Raw genomic sequence first — 24,185 nt, 5'->3', positions numbered from 1 at the left:
TTGGTCAGGATTTGTTCCTCAGGCTCAAGGAGAAAGACAACCCCCAATTTTAGTACTAATCACACACCTCCTGACGAAGCCAGTAGGTGAAACACGCGTCGAGGTGGTCTCTTTTTCCCGGTTTCGCAAGACCCTGCTTTAAGGGTAGGTGCTCATTTCTTCCATTATATCTACTGTATCTGTTTAATGCTTTAGCTATTGCATATGTCAGGGATGGCCAACCTGAGGCTCTTCAGCTGTTGCAAAATTACAACTCCCATAATGCCCAGACAGTCTACAGCTATCAGCCTACAGCAGGGCATGGTGGGAGTTGTAGTTTTACAACAGCTGGAGAGCCGCAGGTTGGCCATGCCTGGCATATGTTATTGTCATCGGATATTTTTGGTGGTGTTATTAAACACTGCCTTATATAATTTGTGGGTTAGTACAGTACAACATATTTAATCTATACAGTTAAGTCCATAAATATTGTGACATTGACACAATTCTAACATTTTTAGCTCTATACACCACCACAATGGATTTGAAACAAACAAGATGTGCTTTAACTGCAGACTGTCAGCTTCAATTTTAGGGTATTTACATCCAAATCAGGTGAATGGTGTAGGAATTACAGTTTGCATATGTGCCTCCCACTTGTTAAGGAACCAAATGTAATGGGACAGAATAATAATCATAAATCAAACTTCCACTTTTTAATATTTGGTGCAAATCCTTTGTAGTCAATTACAGCCTGAAGTCTGGAACGCATAGGCATAACCAGACGTTGGGTTTCATCCCTGGTGATGCTCTGCCAGGCCTCTACTGCAGCTGTCTTCAGTTCCTGCTTGTTCTTGGGGCATTTTCCCTTCAGTTTTGTCTTTAGCAAGTGAAAGGCATGCTCAATCGTATTCAGGTTAGGTGATTGACTTGGCCATTGCATAACATTCCACTTCTTTCCCTTAAAAAATTCTTTGGTTATTTTTGCAGTATGCTTTGTGTCATTGTCCATCTGCACTGTGAAGCGCCGTCCAATGAGTTCTAAAGCATTTGGCTGAATATGAGCAGCTAATATTGCCTGAAACACTTCAGAATTCATCCTGCTGCTTTTGTCAGCAGTCACATCATCAATAAATACAAGAGAACCAGTTCCGTTGGCAGCCATACATGCCCACGCCATGACACTGCCACCACCATGCTTCACTGATGAGGTGGTATGCTTAGGATCATGAGCAGTTCCTTTCCTTCTCCATACTTTTCTCTTCCCATCACTCTGGTACAAGTTGATCTTGATCTCATCTGTCCATAGGATGTTGTTCCAGAACTGTGAATGCTTTTTTAGATGTCGTTTGGCAAACTCTAATCTGGCCTTCCTGTTTTTGAGGCTCACCAATGGTTTACATCTTGTGGTGAACCCTCTGTATTCACTCTGGTGAAGTCTTCTCTTGATTGTTGACTTTGACACACATACACCTACCTCCTGGAGAGTGTTCTTGATCTGACCAACTGTTGTGAAGGGTGTTTTCTTCACCAGGGAAAGAATTCTTTTGTCATCTACCTCAGTTGTTTTCCGTGGTCTTCCAGGTCTTTTGGTGTTGCTGAGCTCACCGGTGCGTTCCTTCTTTTTAAGAATGTTCCAAACAGTTGTTTTGACCACGCCTAATGTTTTTGCTATCTCTCTGATGGGTTTGTTGTGTTTTTTCAGCCTAATGATGGCTTGCTTCACTGATAGTGACAGCTCTTTGGATCTCATCTTGAGAGTTGACAGCAACAGATTCCAAATGCAAATAGCCCACTTAAAATGAATTCTGGACCTTTTATCTGCTCATTGTAATTGGGATAATGAGGGAATAACACACACCTGGCCATGGAACAGCTGAGAAGCCAATTGTCCCATTTACTTTTGGTTCCTTAACAAGTGGGAGGCACATATGCAAACTGTTGTAATTCCTACACCGTTCACCTGATTTGGATGTAAATACCCTCAAATTAAAGCTGGCAGTCTGCAGATAAAGCACATCTTGTTTGTTTCATTTTAAATGTTAGAATTGTGTCGGTGTCCCAATATTTATAGACCTGACTGTATATTGATTGGTATAACATATGTAGATTTATTTTTTATATCATTAATAGAGTCAAATGTGTTTGCTTTATTTAGCATAAGGGCTATATTACTCTTTATTGCACATATTGATGGGTTGATTGATGAGCTGTTATATACATTGACTGTACTGTCTGATATTATATATTGAGATGTCATTTAGCACCTAAAATTACGTTTACCATTTTTTGTAACAGTTATGTCAGAGTTTACAGCCAATATTAGGAGCACTCTGTATGGTGGATTTTTCTTCCTTCTTATTTCAGCAATACTCATTTTATGCAATCGTATTTTTATTGGAATCATGCATTAATAAAATGTATTATATATTTTTTATTTGGGATCGAAACTCTGTTCTTTGATGCATTTATTGGTGGTTTATGAGAAAGGGTCCTATTATAGTATGGGCATATGTAGGTATTATATACAGTTGTTCTATATACACTGAGTATACATAAAAACTGAGGTCACAAATCATGTTACTTGCTTCAAGTTTATTTTATCCTTTTTAATTTTTTACTCACCCAACAAGAATGAAAGTCTGAGTATCATGTTTCCAGTTGATGTTGTGTGTAAATGAAGCAGAGCTCTACAACATAGTAAACAGAGTGAAGTAAAATACATGAACCATTATAAATTATGTTCAATGTCATGGCATAAAAATTAATAGCATGAGACCTGCATTTGAAACAAAATTGCATGGCCAATGGTGTAACGGATATAGCGGATTTATAATGACATCTTACCCCTGGTGCTTGAGGGGTAACAATTCCTCACACAAAATCACTTTAGGTGGGATTTATGAAGTGATTTGCAGCACTTTAGTGATGTAAAACAAAAAGTCACAAATTAAAGCAGTGCAGTAATTTGCATATTTATTTCTCCTGACTCCATCATAAACATGCATAAGCGGCTTAGTTAAGCTTGCATGTTTATTTCTTTATCCTTTCTTTATCCTATAAAATTAGTCTTGGGGTAGCATCACATACAGTGCATTTGCAAAGTCTTCACATCCTTTCACTTTTTTTTGTTGTATTGCAGTCTTTTGCTAAACTTAAAAAAATTACGTTTTCCACTATCATTCTGCACTCCATAGCCCATAATAAAAAAAGTGAAGAGAACATTTTAGAAATGTTTGCAAATATATTAAAGAAGAAAAAATAGCATTTGGAATAAACATAAGTATTCAGACCTGTTGCTATGACACGCTCTGGTGACTTCTCATTTCTCTTGATCATCTGTTCAATATTTCTACACCTTGACTATGGTAAATTCAGTTGATTGAACATGATTTGGATAGATGCATCCCTGTCTATATAAGATCTCACAGCTGACAATGCATATGAGAGTAAAAACTAAGCCATGAGGAGGAAAAAACTGCCTGTAGAGCTCAGAGAAAGGACTGTGTGGAGGCACAGATATGGAAAAGCGTAGAGCTTGTCGCCTACACCAAGCTAAGTAATCAGGAAAAAAGGGCCTTGGTAAGAAAGAAGACACATTAAAGCTTCTATGGAGTTTTCAAAAAAGCACCTTAAGGACTCTCAGAATGTGAGTAACATGATTTTCTGGTTTGAAGAAACCAAAATAGAACTTTTAGGCCTCAATTCTCAGTGTTATTTGGAGGAAACCAGGCACTGCCCAATATCATCCCTATAGTGAAACATAGTGGTGACAGCATCATGCTGTGGGGGTGTTTTTCAGCAGCTTGGACTTGTCAGGGTTGAAGGAAAACTGAATGGAGAAAAGTACAGATATATGCTTAATGCAAACCTGATCCAAAGTGCTCTGGACCTCCGACTGGGCCAAAGGTTCACCTTCCAAGGAGACAATGAATCTAATAAAACAACCGAGATGATACAGGAGTGGCTTATGGACAATCCTGAATGTCCTTGAGTGGCCAAGCCAGATTCTGACTTCAAACCCAATCAAATGTCTCTGGAGAGGCCTGAAAATTGCTGTTTACTGACAATCCCCATCCCACCTGGCAGAGCTTGAGAGGATCTGCAGAAAAAAGTGGTAGAAATTCAGGTTTGCAAAGACTGGAGGCTATAATTTCTGATAATGGTGCTTCAACTAAATACTGAGCAGAGGGTCTGAATATTTATGACAATGCAATATTTTTGTTTTTCATTTTAAATAAATTAGCAAAGTGTTCTGTCCTCCTTATGTGTGAAGGTACATAGCTTGACAGACAGCTAAATCTTATCCCGGCAATGAATTGACAATGGAGTAACGTCCAACTTTATCTTTATTGCAAGGATGTAAATCAGTGGTAAAACTGGGGAACAGAAAAAACAATGCACTTACTAATGGGGTCTGACATATAGTAATGCATATACAAACATAGATGCATATCTAAGCAGAGCATGTTACCTATCTGCATAACAAGCATGGTCCCTAGCTGCTAACTATAAGCTGCTATAAAGGGAAGGAAAGAGATATACAAAATACATATGAAAACAGATGCAAAACAGGCTGTAATGTGGCTATGTGACATACTAGCGATGCTACTGTGAGCTTAGATGTAGAGGATGTCTCAAGAGGCTTCCAAGCCATGTTCTATCCTCAGGCAGTGATGACTGTGAATGAAGAAAATGGCTGCTATGTGCAGGGATGATGATGTCACTAAGATAAGGAAGCTGATGTAGACCAGACTTGTAGTGTGAAATAACTGCAATTGTATGTAAAACGGCCACTAGATGGTGCTGTTACACAATATACAGAAAGTTATATAGAAAACATATAAACTATGTATCAAAGTTATGCATAAATTAACAATAAACTTGCTGAAGGCATGACAGTCCTCCTAGCAAATGGTGCCCGTGTGCTTTTTTCTCCAAGAAACTCTTTGCCGCCGAAAGAAATTATGATGTTGGGAATAGACAGTTGTTGGCCATCAAATTGGCCTTTTGAAGAGTGGCGTCATTGGCTAGAAGTGGCTACCCATCCGATTACGGTATTTACAGACCATAATAATCTGGATTACCTGCAATCTGCAAAGCGTTTAAATCCTAGGCAGGCTAGATAGTCATTGTTTTTTACCAGGTTCAATTTTGTGGTCACCTATCGCCCTGGAACGTCAAAGCAGATGGGTTGTCACGTAGCTTTCCTGTGGAGGAACATCCCGCCCCGATTTTGGCTGATGGGGTGGTGGTTTCCGCTCTTTACCCCGAGCTGTAGACGGAAGTGTTGGGGGCTCAAGAGGAGGCACCTGATTCTTGTCCTCCAGGCAAGTTGTTTGTTCCTTCTGAACTGCAATACAAGGTGTTCAAGGAACATCATGATACTGTCCTTGCAGGACATCCTGGAAGTAGATCCACTGTAGATCTTATTTCCCGGAGATTCTGGTGGCCAGGGTTGCGTAAAAGTGTTGAGGGTTATGTAGCAGCTTGTGAGACCTGTGCAAGCGCAAAATTGGCTCACACTCGGCCATCAGGATCTCTTCTTCCTTTGTCCATCCCATCTCTTCCTTGAACGCATTTGTCCATGGACTTCATTACTGATTTGCTGAGTTCCTCTGGGAAAACTGTGATTTTGGTGGTAGTGGACCTCTTCAGCAAGATGGCTCACTTTGTACTATTATCAGGTTTGCGAAAACTGATAAGTCACCATTTTTTGGCGCATATGGTTTTCACCCTCAGTTTGGTACTTTTTCTGGGACCGAATCTATCTGGCGGAAGATTCAAGTTAATTTGAAAAAAATGGGTGAAAGATATAAAAGGATGGCTGACAAGAGACGTATGACTGGTCCGGACCTGTGTGTGGGTGATTTGGTGTGGTTGTCCACTGAAAACATTAAGCTGAAGGTGCCCTCTTGGAAATTGGGTCCAAGATTTATTGTCCCTTACAAAATCTCGGCCATTGTCAATCCAGTGGCATTTCGTCTGGAACTTCCACAGGCCTGGAAGATCCATAATGTGCTTGTCACGACCGCTATCCCAGCAGCAGTCGTGTCGCACCAGACTGAGGGGAAGGGGGACCCTTATCTACGGATGGGAAATAGAATGGCCACCCCTGACTAACCATAAGCTGGCACCTGTCTGCCCTGACACCCTAGACGGGGTGTGAACCCGTGCGGCGAGCAGGATGCCTAAACCCTCAGTCGCCCTAACAAGACTGGACTGGGGAAAGGCCGATGGGAGCGCTAGTCACCATCACTCACATCTAGGAAAACAACAGGGGAAGACAGCAACAAACAAACAACAGCAGAGATAGACTTATCCAGTCACGAGCAGAGAAGGCGATCCCAAACACGACAATCCACGCCGGACAAGAGCTCCACAGCAACACCATCAAACGATCTCCTTCCAAGGTCAGAGTAGCACTGGAAGTAAGGACTATATCTGGCAATGACTGCAAGTGAAAGTGAAACTAATATAGTAGATGGGAGTGGCAGACAGGACTCACCTGAGAAGGATGCCTACAAACTCCCAGTCAGGACAAAAAGGTTCACAAGGCAAAACCCAGATGACATACCCTGAATCATGGAGCAAACTCACAAGCTATCGCGAGTAGCAAGTCGCTGCGACCTTCTCCTCCCAGACCTGTCTGGATCAGTCACAGTCGTGACAGTACCCCCCTTTCTACGAGGGGCCCCTGGACCCTCAAGACCAGGCCTCTCCGGATGGGAGCTATGAAAAGCCCGAATGAGTCTGTCCGCTTTTATCTCTGATGCTGGAACCCACATTCTCTCTTCGGAACCATAACCTTTCCAGTGCACCAGGTACTGAAGAGAGCGGCGAACATATCGTGAATCAACAATCTTTTCTACCTGAAACTCAAGACTGCCATCAACAACCACCAGTGGAGGCGGTAGTGGCAATGGTTCAGGAGGTTCTACATATCTCTTAAGCAGAGATCTGTGGAAGACATTATGGATCCTTAGAGTCTGAGGTAGCTCCAGACGAAAAGCCACCGGGTTAATGATCTTAATTACCCTATAAGGACCAATAAATCTCGGACCTAATTTCCACGAGGGAACCTTCAACTTGATATTTCTGGTAGACAACCACACCAAGTCATTCACCCCAAGGTCCGGACCTTCAGAGCGCTTCCTATCAGCCGCACGTTTGTATCTACCACCAATTCTCTTCAAACTTTCTTGCACACTCTGCCACACTGAAGAAAGTGAAGACGCAAATCGTTCCTCCTCGGGAATCCCAGAAGGCCCCCCCTCACTAAACGTACAAAACTGAGGATGGAAACCATACGCACCAAAAAATGGTGACTTAAAGGTGGATTCTTGACGACGATTATTAATGCCAAACTCGGCTAACGGTAAATAAGATGACCATTCCTCCTGATTTTCGGAAACAAAGAATCTCAAATATGTCTCTAGGTTTTGATTGGTACGTTCAGTCTGACCGTTGGACTGTGGATGGAAAGATGAAGAAAACGATAGATGAACCCCTAAACGAGAACAAAAAGCTTTCCAAAATTTAGAAACAAATTGGGTACCACGATCCGAAACAATATCGGAAGGGACCCCGTGAAGCTTCACGATGTGGTCAATAAAAACCTGAGCCAGTGTGTTAGCATTAGGCAATGCGGCAAGAGCAATAAAGTGCACCATTTTACTGAATCTGTCAACAACTACAAGAATAACAGTCTTCCCCGCTGATACTGGTAGATCCGTAATGAAATCCATTGACAGGTGCGTCCAAGGCCTGTTGGGGATGGCCAGAGGTAAAAGACGCCCTGCCGGACAAGTATGATCTACTTTAGAACGAGCACAGGTAGCACATGCAGACACAAAATTCAACACCTTCTGGCGCCATTTAGGCCACCAGAACCGACGAGACACTAACTCAGAGGTTGCCCTACTACCTGGGTGTCCTGCCAGTGTGGAGTTATGGTGTTCTTTTAGTATCTCCAGTCGTAAATTTTCTGGCACAAACAGTTTACCCGAGGGGCAGGAGGCCGGGGCGTCCCCCTGAGCTTCCAACACCCTCCCCTCCAAACCTGAGTGTAATGCAGAGACCACCACCCCCTTTTGCAAAATGGGCTCTGGTACCTCAACATCACCCCCTCCAGGAAAACTTCGAAACAATGCATCCGCCTTAGTATTTTTTGCCCCCGGGCGATAGGTTATTACAAAATTAAACCTAGTAAAAAATAACGACCACCGAGCCTGTCTAGGGGTGAGACGTTTAGCAGACTCCAGATATAATAAGTTTTTGTGATCAGTAATCACCGTGAAGGGATGAACCGCCCCCTCCAAAAAATGACGCCACTCCTCAAAAGCCAACTTAATAGTCAAAAGTTCCTTGTTGCCAATATCATAGTTCCTTTCTGCAGTAGACAATTTCTTCGAAAAGAAAGCACACGGACGCCATTCACCAGGGGACGGGCCCTGAGATAGTACCGCTCCCACCCCCACCTCTGATGCGTCAACCTCTACAATAAAAGGAAGCGAGACATCTGGCTGTACGAGAATAGGGGCCGAGGTGAATCTCTCCTTCAGAGATGCAAAGGCAGTTTTGGCTGCATGTGACCATTTGGAAAAATCGGATCCCTTTCGGGTCATGTCCGTCAGTGGTTTGACCACCAAGGAATAGTTCTTTATAAACTTTCTATAAAAATTGGCAAACCCCAGGAAGCGTTGCAATGCCTTGAGGTTCTCAGGCAGATCCCAGTCTATAATCGCCCGGACTTTCTCTGGATCCATGCGGAAACCTGAATCTGACAACACATAGCCCAGAAATGGCAGTTCTTTTACGGCGAACACACATTTTTCTAACTTACCAAACAATTTGTTGGCCCTTAATATCTGCAGCACTTGTCTCACATGGATCTTATGTGTATCCAGATCCGGGGAATAGACCAGGATGTCATCAAGATATATCACAACAAATCTCCCGATAAGGTGACTAAAAATATCGTTGACAAAATGTTGGACTACCGCAGGCGCATTAGTAAGACCAAATGGCATGATCAGATTTTCATAATGCCCTTCCGGAGTATTAAAAGCCGTCTTCCACTCATCCCCCTCTTTGATGCGAACCAGGTTATAGGCTCCTCTGAGATCCATTTTGGAGAACCATTTAGCACCAGCAACCTGATTAAAGAGGTCGGGAATGAGAGGAAGAGGATAGGGTTCTCGGACAGTTATCCGGTTAAATTCCCGGAAATCCAGGCAAGGACGTAGGCCCCCATCTTTCTTTTTAACGAAAAAGAACCCTGCAGCCACAGGTGAAGAAGAGGGTCTGATGTGTCCCTTAGCCAAACTCTCCGAAATATAATCTTTCATAGCCTTCCTCTCCGGGCCGGAAAGATTGTATAACCGGGTTTTAGGTAGTTTTGCCCCAGGTAATAGATTAATCGGGCAATCATATGGACGATGAGGTGGTAACCCCTGACAACCCTTCTCAGAGAACACATCCATAAAATCTGACAGAAAGGCAGGTAAAGATGTTACAGAGAGTGTAGAGCACCTACTACTCAAGCAGTTGTCCTTACAATGTTCACTCCACTCCACAATCTCCCCGGCCTGCCAATCCACCACTGGATTGTGAGTCACCAGCCAGGGAAGCCCCAATACCATAGGAGCCGGAAGACCGTCCAGGACATAACAAGAGATATGCTCTTTATGGAGGTCCCCTACCTGCAGATGGATATTATGGATGATCTGAGTTAACTCTCTCTGAGTAAGAGGGGAGGAGTCGATGGCAAACACAGGAATAGTTCTGCATACCGGTTCCGGAGTAAAACCCAGAGCCTGAGCAAACCGTGAATCCACCAAGTTGACCCCCGCCCCACTGTCCAAAAAGACGGAACAGATCTCAGTTTTATTGCCCGCCTCAACGGTAGCGGACAACAAAAACTGAGACATGCGTATGGAGGAAACGAATACGCCCAGACTGTTCTCCTCCGCACAATCTGGGGACTCTAGTTTTCCGGCGGCTCCTTTGTTTGTGGTCTCTCGGGTTCTGAGGGACAAACCTTTACAAAATGACCCCTCCCCCCACAACGAAAACAAACCTCTGACCTACGGCGGAACTTAGGAGGATTCACCCGTCTAGTGGCGCCCCCTATTTGCATTGGTTCGACTGGACCATAACAGACCGATCCCTGCCCTATAGAGGCCTCCGTAAAATTTAATAGTCTCTCCCTGAGCCGTCTGTCGATTCTTATGGACAGAGACATAGCAGCCTCAAGAGACCCAGGGACCTCGTATACCGCCAGCGCGTCTTTTAATTTTTCAGACAACCCCTGGCAGAACTGACTCCTAAGGGCCGAGTCGTTCCATAACGTATCAGTAGCCCACCTACGGAATTCGGAACAATATAGTTCAGCAGACCGGTTCTCTTGCCGAAGTCTAAGTAGCTTAGACTCAGCCAGTGAGACCCTGTCCGGGTCATCATATACGAGACCCAGGGCTTCAAAAAACTCCTTCACTGATCGTAAGGCCGGAGAGTCTGATGGTAGGGAGAAAGCCCAAGCCTGCGCATCTCCTTGCAGGAGAGAAATTACAATGCCCACCCGTTGTTCCAGGATCTAGGGCGTAACCTGAAGAACAATTTGCAAGCTTCTCTGAAGGTTACAAATTGGTCTCTCCCTCCAGAGAACCTATCAGGTAAAGCCACTTTTGGCTCAGGAGTACCTTGGTTTCCCGTAGCAACGGTGGAACCCAAGGATTGCTGCTGCAGCACTGTTGCTTTTAATCCTGCCACTTCAAGGGATAACCCCTGTAATTGTTTCGCCAAAACCGAAACCACTGGAACAGGCCACTGTCTGATATTTAGGCCCCGGCACCCAGACAGAGGAGAGAGGTCCCATAGCAGAGAATCAGGCTTCATGTCACCCACCACAGGAACAGGCCACTGTGAGATATTTAGGTCCCGGCACCCAGACAGAGGAGAGAGGTCCCATAGCAGAGAATCAAGCTTCATGTCATAGCAGAGAATCAGGCTTCATGTCACCCACCACTGGAACAGGCCACTGTGAGATATTTAGGCCCCGGCACCCAGACAGAGGAGAGAGGTCCCATAGCAGAGAATCAGGCTTCATGTCACCCACCACTGGAACAGACCACTGTGATATATTTAGGCAATGGCACCCAGACAGAGGAGAGAGGTCCCAAAGCAGAGAATCTGGCTTCATGTCATAGCAGAGAATCAGGCTTCATGTCACCCACCACTGTAACAGGCCACTGTGAGATATTTAGGCCCCCGACACCCAGACAGAGGAGAGAGGTCCCATAGCAGAGAATCAGGCTTCATGTCACCCACCACTGGAACAGGCCACTGTCAGATATTTAGGCCCCGGCACCCAGACAGAGGAGAGAGGTCCCATAGCAGAGAATCAGGCTTCATGTCACCCACCACTGGAACAGGCCACTGTGAGATAATTAGGCCTGGCACCCAGACAGAGGAGAGAGGTCCCATAGCAGATAATCAGGCTTCATGTCATAGCAGAGAATCAGGCTTCATGTCACCCACCACTGGAACAGGCCATTGTCAGATATTTAGGCCCCGGCACCCAGACAGAGGAGAGAGGTCCCATAGCAGAGAATCAGGCTTCATGTCATAGCAGAGAATCAGGCTTCATGTCACCCACCACTGGAACAGGCCACTGTGAGATATTTAGGCCCCGGCACCAAGACAGAGGAGAGAGGTCCCATAGCAGAGAATCAGGCTTCATGTCACCCACCATTAGAACAGGCCAGTTTACGATATTTAGGCCCCTGGCACCCAGACGGAGGAGAGGTTCATTCAACTTTGGGTTGCCCCGCAATATAATGGTAAAATTAAAAAAAGAGGATTGAATGAAGAAGTGCCCTGGAGTACAAGAATATATTGTTAATGGGAGGTAGTTATAAATGTCTAATCTGCACAAGGGATGGACAGGTTCTGTGGGATCCATGCCTGGTTCATTTTTATGAACGTCAGCTTGTCCACATTGGCTGTGGACAGGCGGCTGCATTTGTCTGTAATGACGCCCCCTGCCGAGGCCAGCACCTCCAAGGAATAAAAGGCTAGCTCTGGCCACGTGGACAATTTGGAGACCCAGAAGTTGAATGGGGCCGAAACATCAGTCAGTATGTGGAGGGGTGTGCACACATACTGTTCCACCATGTTAGTGAAATGCTGCCTCCTGCTAACACGTTCCGTATCAGGTGGTGGTGCAGTTAGCTGTGGCGTGGTGACAAAACTTTTCCACATCTCTGCTATGCTAACCCTGCCCTCAGAGGAGCTGGCCGTGACACAGCTGTGTTGGCGACCTCTTGCTCCTCCTCTGCCTTCGCCTTGGGCTTCCACTTGTTCCCCTGTGACATTTGGGAATGCTCTCAGTAGCGCGTCTACCAACGTGCGCTTGTACTCGCGCATCTTCCTATCACGCTCCAGTGCAGGAAGTAAGGTGGGCACATTGTCTTTGTACCGGGGATCCAGCAGTGTGGCAACCCAGTAGTCCGCACACGTTAAAATGTGGGCAACTCTGCTGTCGTTGCGCAGGCACTGCAGCATGTAGTCGCTCATGTGTGCCCGGCTGCCCAGAGGTAAAGACAAGCTGTCCTGTGTAAAGGCGTATCGTCATCGTCCTCCGTTTCCCCCCCAGCCACGATGGGCCCGAGCTGCATTGGGTGCCACCCCACTGTGAACATGCTTCATCCTCATCCTCCTCCACCTCATCCTCGTCCTCCTCGTCCTCCAGTAGTGGGCCCTGGCTGGCCACATTTGTACCTGGCCTCTGCTGTTGCAAAAAACCTCCCTCTGAGTCACTTCAAAGAGACTGGCCTGAAAGTGCTAAAAATGACCCCTCTTCCTCCTCCTCCTGGGCCACCTTCTCTTCCATCATCGCCCTAAGTGTTTTCTCAAGGAGACATAGAAGTGGTATTGTAACGCTGATAACTGCATCATCGCCACTGGCCATTTTGGTGGAGTACTCGAAACAGCGCAACAGGGCACACAGGTCTCGCATGGAGGCCCAGTCATTTGTGGTGAAGTGGTGCTGTTCCGCAGTGAGACTGACCCGTGCGTGCTGCAGCTGAAACTCCACTATGGCCTGCTGCTGCTCGCACAGTCTGTCCAGCATGTGCAAGGTAGAGTTCCACCTGGTGGGCACATCGCAAATAAGGCGGTGAGCGGGAAGGCCGAAGTTACACTGTAGTGCAGACAGGCGAGCAGCGTCAGGATGTGAACGCTGAAAGCGCGCACAGACGGCCCGCACTTTATGCAGCAACTCTGACATGTCGGGGTAGTTGTGAATGAACTTCTGCACAACCAAATTCAGCACATGCGTCAGGCAAGGGATGTGTGTCAAACCGGCTAGTCCCAGAGCTGCGACGAGATTTCGCCCATTATTGCACACCACCAGGCCGGGCTTGAGGCTCACCGGCAGCAACCACTCGTCGATCTGTTGTTCAATACCCCGCCACAACTCCTGCGCGGTGTGGGGCCTGTCCCCCAAATATATGAGTTTCAGAATGGCCTGCTGACGTTTACCCCGGGCTGTGCTGAAGTTGGTGGTGAAGGTGTGTGGCTCACTGGATGAGCAGGTGGAAGAAGAGGAGGAGGAAGCCGAGTAAGAGAAGGAGGCTACAGGAGGCAAAGAATGTTGCCCTGCGATCCTTGGCAGCGGAAGGACGTGCGCCAAAGAACTCTCCGCCTGGGGCCCAGCCGCCACTACATTTACCCAGTGTGCAGTTAGGGAGATATAGTGTCCCTGGCCGTGCTTATTGGTCCACGTATCTGTGGTTAGGTGGACCTTGCCACAGATGGCGTTGCGCAGTGCACACTTGATTTTATCGGATACTTGGTTGTGCAGGGAAGGCACGGCTCTCTTGGAGAAGTAGTGGCGGCTGGGAACAACATACTGTGGGACAGCAAGCGACATGAGCTGTTTGAAGCTGTCTGTGTCCACCAGCCTGAATGACAGCATTTCATAGGCCAGTAGTTTAGAAATGCTGGCATTCAGGGCCAGGGATCGAGGGTGGCTAGGTGGGAATTTACGCTTTCTCTCAAATGTTTGTGAGATGGAGAGGTGAACGCTGCCGCGTGACATGGTGGAGATGCTTGGGGGCGGAGGTGGTGGTGTTGGTGGTACATGCTCTGTTTTCTGGGCGGCAGGTGCCAACGTTCCTCCCGAGGCGGAGGAAGAGGCCGAGGCAGCAGCAGAAGAGGTAGCAGGGGGAGCCTGAGTGAGTTCCTTGTTTTTAAGGTGTTTACTCCACTGCTGTTCATGCTTTGCATGCAGATGCCTGGTCATGCAGGTTGTGCTAAGGTTCAGAACGTTAATGCCTCGATTCAGGCTCTGATGGCACAGCGTGCAAACCACTCGGGTCTTGTCGTCAGCACATTGTTTGAAGAACTGCCACGCCAGGGAACTCCTTGAAGCTGCCTTTGGGGTGCTCGGTCCCAGGTGGCGGTGGCCAGTAGCAGGCGAACTCTCTTGGCGATGGGTGTTCTGCTTTTGCCCCCTGCTCCCTCTTTTGCTACGCTGTTGGCTCGGTCTCACCACTGCCTCTTCCTCTGAACTCTGAAAGTCTGTGGCACGACCTTCATTCCATGTGGGGTCTATGACCTCATCGTCCCCTGCATCGTCTTCCACCCAGTCTTCCTCCCTGACCTCCTGTTCAGTCTGCACACTGCAGAAAGATGCAGCAGTTGGCACCTGTGTTTCGTCATCATCATAGACGTGCTGAGGTGGTATTCCCATGTCCTCATCCTCAGGAAACATAAGTGGTTGTGCGTCATTGCATTTTATGTCTTCCACCGCTGGGGAAGGGCTAGGTGGATGCCCTTGGGAAACCCTGCCAGCAGAGTCTTCAAACAGCATAAGAGACTGCTGCATAAGTTGAGGCTCAGACAGTTTCCCTGATATGCATGGGGGTGATGTGACAGACTGATGGACTTGGTTTTCAGGCGCCATCTGTGCGCTTTCTGCAGAAGACTGGGTGTGAGATAATGTGAACGTGCTGGATCCACTGTTGGCCACCCAATTGACTAATGCCTGTACCTGCTCAGGCCTCACCATCCTTAAAACGGCATTGGGCCCCACCAAATATCGCTGTAAATTCTGGCGGCTACTGGGACCTGAGGTAGTTGGTTCACTAGGACGTGTGGCTGTGACAGAACGGCCACGTCCTCTCCCAGCACCAGAGGGCCCACTAACACCACCACGACCATGTCCGCGTCCGCGTACTAGATGTTTTCCTCATTGTTACCGTTCACCACAATAAGAAAAAATTATTTGGCCCAATGTATTGAATTGAAATTCTATTTAAGTACCGTATTACACTAATACAGCCACAGCAGTAACCACAGATTTAGCTGAATATAAATTGTAGGCCTAGTATTTAGGCCCTGGATGAAAGGTATCCTTTTACGGACAGAATTACACTTGGAGATGCACGGTAGCGTGTGAAGTTATTGAGAATGACCCTATTAGCACTTGAATTTGCACCTTGAATGTAATATACCCTTTTACGGACAGAAATACACTATGTGAGATGCACAATAGTGCGTGCAAATTTAAAGGCTTTTGCTTTCAGCAATTGTAATTTAACAGTTTGTGTAATATACCCTTTTACGGACAGATTTAAACTTGGCCTGCAACAGCAGAAACCACTGATTTAGGGTATTGTTATTTTGGGAATTGAATTTCAACCCAGAACAAAAACTATGCTTTGACGGACACTAAAAAACTTGTCTAGCCACAGCTGGAACACCAGATTTAGGGTATTGCTATTTTGGCAATTTAATTTCACCCCAGAAAAGAATATATCCTTTGCCAGACAGCAGACAGTATTACACTTGGCTAGCCACAGCTGGAACACCAGATTTAGGGGATTGCTATTTTTGCAAGTGAATTTCACCTTTCAATAAAATATAGAAAATTCTATCCTGAGTTTCTAGGGGTGACAATAAGCACAGCCAAGCCCCTGATGTAGGATATAGCAAAAAAAAAACAACTTACTATTGATGGTTAAATGGACTTGGTGGCAGCTTGTGCTGGCGCACCACAAGACACAAAATGGCCACCGATCACCATAGAAAAAAGTGACAGAAAAACGCTCTGGGCAGCCTAAAAACAGTGAGCAATTAACTAGCAGAAGTTGAATGATTCACAGCTGTAGATCGATCACTTCATTAAGTGTTTTTGCTGAGTTAATCCCTGCCTAATCTCGCCCTAACAGCAGCTGCATCCTCTCCCTACACTGATCAGAGCTACGTGACTCCAGCTAAAATAGAGGCTGGGTCTAATGCTGCACTGGCCAATCACAGCCATGCCAATAGTAGGAATGGCTGTGATGGCCTCTTGGGGCAAGTAGTATGACGCTTGTTGATTGGCTGCTTTGCAGCCTTTCAAAAAGCTCCAAGAATGCGCCGAACACCGAACCCGAACCCGAACTTTTACGTAAATGTTCGGGTCCGTGTCACAAACACCCCAAAATTTGGTACGAACCCAAACTATACAGTTCGGGTTTGCTCCTCCCTACCTATAACCTAAACATATGGCGAGGTCCCTACTAATACACTGAATCCTAAAGTGACCTTATCAAATGCGCCTGTGGCTCTATAATAATATAAAACAGGTTTATATCACCTGTCACTCACGTCACAAATGTGTCCAAGGGGACGTCTCATGATGCAGGGTGCCCAGCTGCAGCCATCTCGTTTTGGTGCCCAGCGCCGCCTTCTGAATTGAAATCGCCGCCCTCCCTTTCATTAGAGCCCCCTACCTTAGTTAATCGCCGCCTCTCTAACGTCCGCTCTCCTCAGCCAGATCCCGCGCGTGCGCACTAGGTATAACCTGATGCGCCCGTGCGGACTCCTGGCAGCGGCCTCATTAAGCGAAGTGCGCATGCGCCGGACGGCGCACTTCGCTCGAACCTGCCTTGACGCATGCTCCTCTAGGGAAGAGATGCACCATGTACCAAGAAAGCAAGCCAGAGGAGGTAGTGTGATGATGTTGGCCATTTTCTGCTGCGAAACCTTGGGTCCTGGGATGCATATGGATGCTACTTTGACATGTACAGTATCACCCACCTAAACAATGTTACAGACCATTTGCAACACTTCATGTTAATAGTGTTCCCTAAATGTCAGTGGCCTCTTTCAGCAAGATTAAACACCGTGCAACTCTGCAAAAATTGTTCAGGAATGGTTTGAGGAACACGACAAAGAGTTTAAGATTTTGAGTTGGCCTCTAAATTCCCAGATGTCAGTCTGATTGAACATTTGTGAGATATGCTGGAAAAACAAGTTTGATCCACAGAGGCCATAGCTTACAACTAACAGGTCTTAGAATATGCTGCTAATGTCTAGGCGCCCGATAACCCAGGATGCCTTCAAAAGTCTTCATGGAGTCTATGCCTAGATGGGTAAAAGCTCTTTTGGCAGCTCAAGAGGGGCCCCCCCAACATTAGGAAAGTGGTTTTCATATTATGACTGATCGGTTTATATGAGTATGGACGTTGAACAGTGAATTTCCTGAATAGGCTTCACACATATTCAGCCAAAAAGGTTTCTGCTGTCTATGTCCAATGTTGATAGATATAATAATGTTGTAGACTACATGAGCAATGTTTAATGGGATCTATGGTTTTAAACTTCAGGATGTGGTTCTCCTTTCTCATGCTAGATAACAGTAGTATTTATAGACATCACATATTTACAGGAAGGTCTTTCAGTTCTGTAATAAATATATCTATAAATGGAGTTGTGAAACTGGTAAACTGGTTGTCTGCAAACATTAGATCCAGTTCTTTAAAATTATGCAATTGTTCAATTCTTTTAACCTCTGAAAAAACAATATTCATGGCTTAACCCATCCAGTTCTGTTTCATTAGAATGTTAATCCATGTCCTCCAATATCACTTAGGCCTCATGCACATGGCCGTTGTGGGTCCGTTCCTTGCATTGGGGCCCGCAATTTGCGGTCCCCAATGCACGGGCAACATCCATGAGGTGGCCCGGACGGATCGAGACCCATTCAACTTGAGTTTGAGAACTGCACTATATGTATATGCAGTCACTTTATCACTTACAGTAGTTGCCATTGAAACCTGAGATATCACATATAACATCACTCTTAACAATATCTATAAAGGTACAGTAGGGGGGCACATACCAATTTTACCCCAGGCTTATGTGCAAAGACTACATATAATCTAAGGGAGGTGCAAACTAAAATTTGGTTAATTATTTTGGATACTATAGTGATGTGATATGTTAGAATATGGGCTTTTTTTTATTAAAGACTGGCATTTCTCACACCAGTTTTAGTAAAATTCGGCTGAAGAAAGATGCATATAATTTATTAAGTGATGTAATAAATAAATCACAATATCTGTGATGTTCATGCGGCAGAAACTGAAACCCATGCCGGTGTAATACAGCTGTAAATATCAGTTATAATTTACGCCAGTTTTCTATCACAAATTATAGTATGTGTTGGGCTGATGTGGCCCCACCACTCCTGCTAGCCTTCTTCCACTTTTTTTGAAAAAAATGCTGTCTTACACAGAATTTTTGTATGCAAGTTACAGCCCGTGTAAATGAGCCCCAATTTGTCAAGCCACAGTTGTTTATTCCCTTCTGCTAAGTGTTGGCCACTTAAAAAAAAAAAAAAATTTAGAAAAAAAAGAAAACGTGTCTAGAGCAGTACAGAAAGTCAAAAGGTCACAAACTTTTGTGCAAATGCTGTTTGTATAGAATGTGTAACTTTTATATCTCATAAGACTGGTGTGCAATCTTTATGAATGGCCTGTAAAGTACACTTATTCTGCATTTCTATGTACGATGATTAGATAATTAATTTAGAGTATAATCTACTAAATTAAATAAAGTGTCAGATTTACAGCAATAAAAATATCTGAGCAGTGCTATGAGGGTTAAAGGGGTTATCACATCGGAGGGGTCCGAGTCCGGGCATCCCCACCAATCAGCTGTTCCAGGGAGTCGCCCTGCTCACCGAAGCTCTGGTGAGCACAGCTGGATCGTGGCAGCTCACCAAGCACAGCGCTGTACATAGTATAGCAGCTGTGCTTGGTTTTGCACCTCAGCTGTATTCACTTCAATTGGTCTGAGCTGCAGCTAGGCCATGTGACCGATGTACGGTGACATCATAGAGCCTCGGTGAGGTCCTGGGTGTCAGACCCCTGCCGATCTGATATTGATGACCTATCTTGAGGATAGGTCATCAATATAATTTACCAGATAATCCCTTTATGCTCTTTATATAGCCCTTTCATTCTGCAAATTAGCAAAGGTCTGTGAACACACACTTCAACATGGAGATCTTCTATATATGACACATATTAGAAGATCCACTACAACCTAGGTAATCATCCTGTTCTCTGTTGGGAACGCAGATAAGAGAAATAGAGATTGTAGTACAGTGGCCTGGATGGAGCCAGAGCAGAAGATGGGAGTGGTAGTGTCTCTGGCTGCCAACAGTTTATGACAGTGGTTGCCAACAGTAACTTGGCAATAATGGCTGTAGTGTCCAGTGCTGGATACAAAGTTTTGAAGTCACTTCTGGCTAGGACATGTCCAAATGTGAAAGGTGTCTTAACAGTGTCCTTCACTGCAGAAAAGTCTGAATAGCTGCAGTAGCAGATTACCTTTCTGACTCCTGTGCTTGGCCATGCAGATTCCAAGCTTTCCTCTCGCTCTCTCCTCCTGTTTGTCTTGCAATTTCAGGCCTAAGGAGAATGCGCATACGTCAATGCTTCCTTCCTCCACAAACTCTCATTCAGAACTGAACTAAATTTGGGGTGGGGCCAGCACACCTCTAACCTCCTACGAAGGCTGAGCCAGGATGGTTAACCCTGGCTGTGCCAGTCTTACCTTGCTATTGTGGGTATACATTACATAACATAAAATAGCATTACACAACATTAAGTAGCAAATCATTTGCAGATACCCCCTGCTTTGGGGTAAAAATAAAACCGTGATTTTATGATGGAAATGTAATAAAACAAGAGAAAAAAAAATTTGTCAACATAATTGTATCAAGAACACAGAATAAAGTTAGCATGCCATTTGCTCCTCACAGTGAACCTCATAAAATGTTTTTTTTTAAAATGACAAAAATGTAATTTTTCGCTAGATGACTACTGACAAAATTAAAAGAAGTGATTAAAAATCCATAAGTACCCAAAATGGTACAAATAAAACCTACAGCTTGTCTCCCAAAAAAATTATGTATCATGTATGTGATTGGCGTTAAAGGTTTGCATGACACAGAGCTCATGCTCTGAGCTCGCTCCATACACAATGGGAACTGGCTGTATAATACAGCTGGCAGCTGCTGGCAGTGATAGGGAATGCAGATATCGCCGGTCCTGGTAATTTAACCCCTCAGATGGTCAGGGCTACAATCAGTTGCTAAGACATCCTGGGGCCTTGTGAAGGCTCCTAGGGCTGTCATAGAGAACTGCCTAAAAAGCCGTGCACAAGGCATGTCCTTACTGGCAGCCAGTGAAAATCTTATAGACTGCAATAGTATTCTATTCTTTTACAGTCTATGGGAGAGGAGAGTATAAATTAGATTTTTTTGAAAAGTGAAAATAAAAAAAATAAAGAAAAAACTGCACAAAAGTTAATAATTCAAATCACCATCAAAATGAATAAGCCGTTAAAAATAAACATAATAGGAATTACCGCATCTGAAAATGCCTGAAATATTAAAATATAAAAATATTTATCATGTGCAGTAAACGTTATAAGGGAAAAAGAGCCAATTTGCTGTTTTTTGGTCATCAAATGAATCAAAAGTAATCAAACACTTGTATGTGCCCAAAAATAAACTAGTAAAAACTAGCCTTGCAAAAAATGAGCCCTTATACAGCTGTGTAGACAAAAAAATAAAAAACAATATACATTCGGCATCACTGTAATTATACCAACTCAGTTATATCCCACAAAGTTGTTTTTTTTACATTTTCAATGCAAGCTATGCTTAATTAACCCCTTCCCGACATATGACATAATAGTCATAGAGGGAGGGGACTTCCCTTATTTTCACGTACTATTACGTCATGCTGATTAGTGCAGGGACCTGACAGTCACTGATAGCCAGGCCCCTGCTGTATCAGCTGGCATTGCTGTAAAAGTCGAGGCCTGCTGATTAACCCTTTCAGTGCTGACTTCAGCATAGAAGGTGTTTGCGGAGGGTGAGGATCTCCATCGGGTCTCTGCGCTGCGGTGACGGGGACCCGATGGGTGAGAAGGCAGCCCGATTCCTTGCAGAGGCCCTGCCTTCTAAAGAAGCCTAGGAAATTCAGCCCCAGGCTGGGTCTCCTAGGCAACTGTTAGTGTATTACACTGTGTAATACACTAATAGGCAATGCATTACAATACAGATGTATTGTAATGCACTGCAGAGGGGATCAGACCCCTAAAAGTTGAAGTCCCAGAGTGGGACAGAAATAAGGTAGAAAGAAAGTAAAAAAAAGTAAAAAATAAATAAAGTGTTTATAATAAGTAAAAAATAAAATAAACTCCCTTTCCCCTGATTTTATAATAAAAAAAATAAAACACACACACACATATTAAGTATTGCCGCATCTGTAACGACTGGCTCTATAAATATATCACATAACCTACCCCATCAGATAAACACCGTAAAAAAAAAAAATGTGCAAAAGAAAGATATTTTTTGTCACATTACATCACAAAAAGTGCAACACCAAGCGATCAAAAAGGCGTGTGCCCCCCAAAATAGTACCAATCAAACCGTCACATCATCCCACAAAAAATAAGCCCCTACATAAGACAATTGACCAAAAAAAAAAAAAACTATGGCTCTCAGAATATGGAGACACTAAAAAATATTTTTTCTGTTTCAAAAATGCTTTTATTGTGTTAAAGTGAAATAAACAAAAAAAAGTAGACATATTAGGTATCGCCACATCTGTATCAACCAGCTCTATAAAAATATCACATAACAAAAAAGGAGTGAAAACCACCAATATAGAGAAATAAAAATCAATTTTATTAAAGTATCAATAAAATGTACAAAATGCTTAATGTATATGGATAATAAAGCAGGGACAACCACAGTCCTACATCACCCCGTTATCAGCCCAGTCATATAAAATGTGAAAACAATATCTCAATGAATAAACAAAATAGGTAACAATTCATCTGAAAGATGTAATGCAAAAAAATAGACAGGAGATATATATGATATGTATCTGAGCCGCAACACTATTCAACGGCACTACGGCCTGGATCCAGAAGTAACAAGTGAAAATACCAGGTCATGCACTAAGTGGTGAGGCAACATACCTATGAGGCTGGGACTAAGGTCAGGGTAATGGAGCTCCTCGACGCGCGTTTCGCGTGTTGTTCGCTTCCTCAGGAGGAGTTAGAGGTTAGGGGCAAGGGGATGAGCTAAAAAGATGCCGCCCACCAATCAGCAGTGCTATTCCGTATCATGTGATGGATTCCTAAAAATTTTGGAAGAATTAATGAAAGAAAATGAAGTAGAAGAGAGTAAGGAGGTGAGTACACTGCCCAGGGGAATTATAAGAAAATCGCAAACATTCCCCCCTTCAATCTCTGTCCAGCCTTAGACATTTTTGTTAAAATGTTCTGTGAGGACCTCAGTGGGCTCGCAAAGAGACAGGGAGATAAAAATTTGAGTAGGATGGAGTTTAAGGCCTTGAAAGAGCTGAGAGAAATTGAGGGGGTGGTTATTAAAGCAGCGGATAAGGGGGGAAACATTGTGGTCTGGCCTTTGGAAATGTACGAACGTCAAGCATTTAAATTGCTAAAGGATAAGACCTGCTACAGGGCTTTACCTGATAACACCCTAATCTGCTTTCAGAATAAACTGGAGACTATTCTAAATACAGCTGTGGAAAACAACATCATTTCCAAAAAGATTAAAGAAGGCCTGATGACTCAGCATGCGAAAATTGCCACTTTCTACATAATCCCCAAAATTCATAAGAACAACAAGGATCCACCAAGGAGACCCATAGTGGCAGGTAATGAAAGTCTAAGTGAGAACATCTGTAAGTTTGTAGATTTTTACTACAACAGTTGGTAATTAATTTACCATCTTTTGTACAGGATACCACTGCAGTTTTGAATCGATTGGAAGGGATACAGCTCTCTGATGAGATGATCCTGGTGACGGCGGATGTCGAATCGCTTTACACAAGCATACGCCATGAAGACGGCTTGCGTGCTACTTCTGATTTTTTTTAAAGTAATAATCTGGAACCCTCTCTGAACCTGCTGCTATTGCAGTTGTTGGGTTTTATCCTGCATCACAACTTTTTTGTATTCCGGGACAGATTCTATCTGCAGACGCAAGGCGTGGCGATGGGGGCCACTTGTGCCCCATCGTACGCAAATCTGTTTTTGGGTGCTTGGGAGAGGGAGATCTTCCATGGTGCCCTCCCTGTACATGTCGATTGAGTCCATAATTGGATGAGATATATCGATGATGTGCTGTTTATCTGGGAGGGCACCATGGAAGATCTCAATAGATTCATGAGTGCTTTGAATGACAATGCATTGAATATCAAGCTCTCCTTTAAAGCAGGACGGGAAATAGATTTTTTGGATCTAAAGATCAAGGTGGATGAGGTAGGCAGAGTGCAGACCGGGATTTACAGGAAAGTAACCGCTGTGAATTCACTGCTACATGCCAGCTCGGCACATCCGAGATCCACAATCGATGGAATTCCGAAGGGTCAATTCATACGACTTAAGAGAATTTGCTCTAATGAAGTGACCTTTGTTAAGGAATCCGAACAATTAAAAGGTTGATTTAAGGAAAGAGGATACAGTAACAGGCAGGTCAAGAGGGGTATCAAAACAGCTAAAATACGCAAAAGGGAAAAACTACTTTGCCCAAATAAGGGAAATAAGATTGAGAAAACAGCATCCGCCTTTAACCAGGACATCCGATTCATTACAAATTACAATAATCTGTGGAAAAACCTACATGAGATCCTGAATAGACATTGGAGTATTTTAAAAACTGATCAGAAATTAAGTAAGTGTATCTTAGAAAGACCACAATTAACGGCAAGACATTTCCAAGAATCTGAAAGATTTATTGGTTCGTAGCCATTATGTCCCTGGGGCCAAATCAGATCGTTCAACAGGTCTGAAAGGATCATATCCGTGTGGAGCGT

General features: G+C 44.4%; 1 protein-coding gene across 1 annotated transcript in view; it reads right to left on the bottom strand.

Annotated features, from left to right (window-relative positions):
- The window catches only part of LOC120990832, a 144,179-nt gene that overhangs the window by 79,458 nt on the left and 40,536 nt on the right, over positions 1-24,185 (bottom strand). The window contains exon 2 of the mRNA XM_040419734.1: positions 2,605-2,669. Coding sequence (XP_040275668.1) covers positions 2,605-2,669 — 65 coding nt within the window. The remainder of the gene's footprint in view (positions 1-2,604; positions 2,670-24,185) is intronic.

The sequence above is a fragment of the Bufo bufo genome, chromosome 2 (genome assembly GCF_905171765.1).
Source record: "Bufo bufo chromosome 2, aBufBuf1.1, whole genome shotgun sequence".
Lineage (NCBI taxonomy): Eukaryota > Metazoa > Chordata > Amphibia > Anura > Bufonidae > Bufo > Bufo bufo.
The sequence above is the reverse complement of the archived record's forward strand: the minus strand, read 5'-3'. Positions and strand labels throughout refer to the sequence as shown.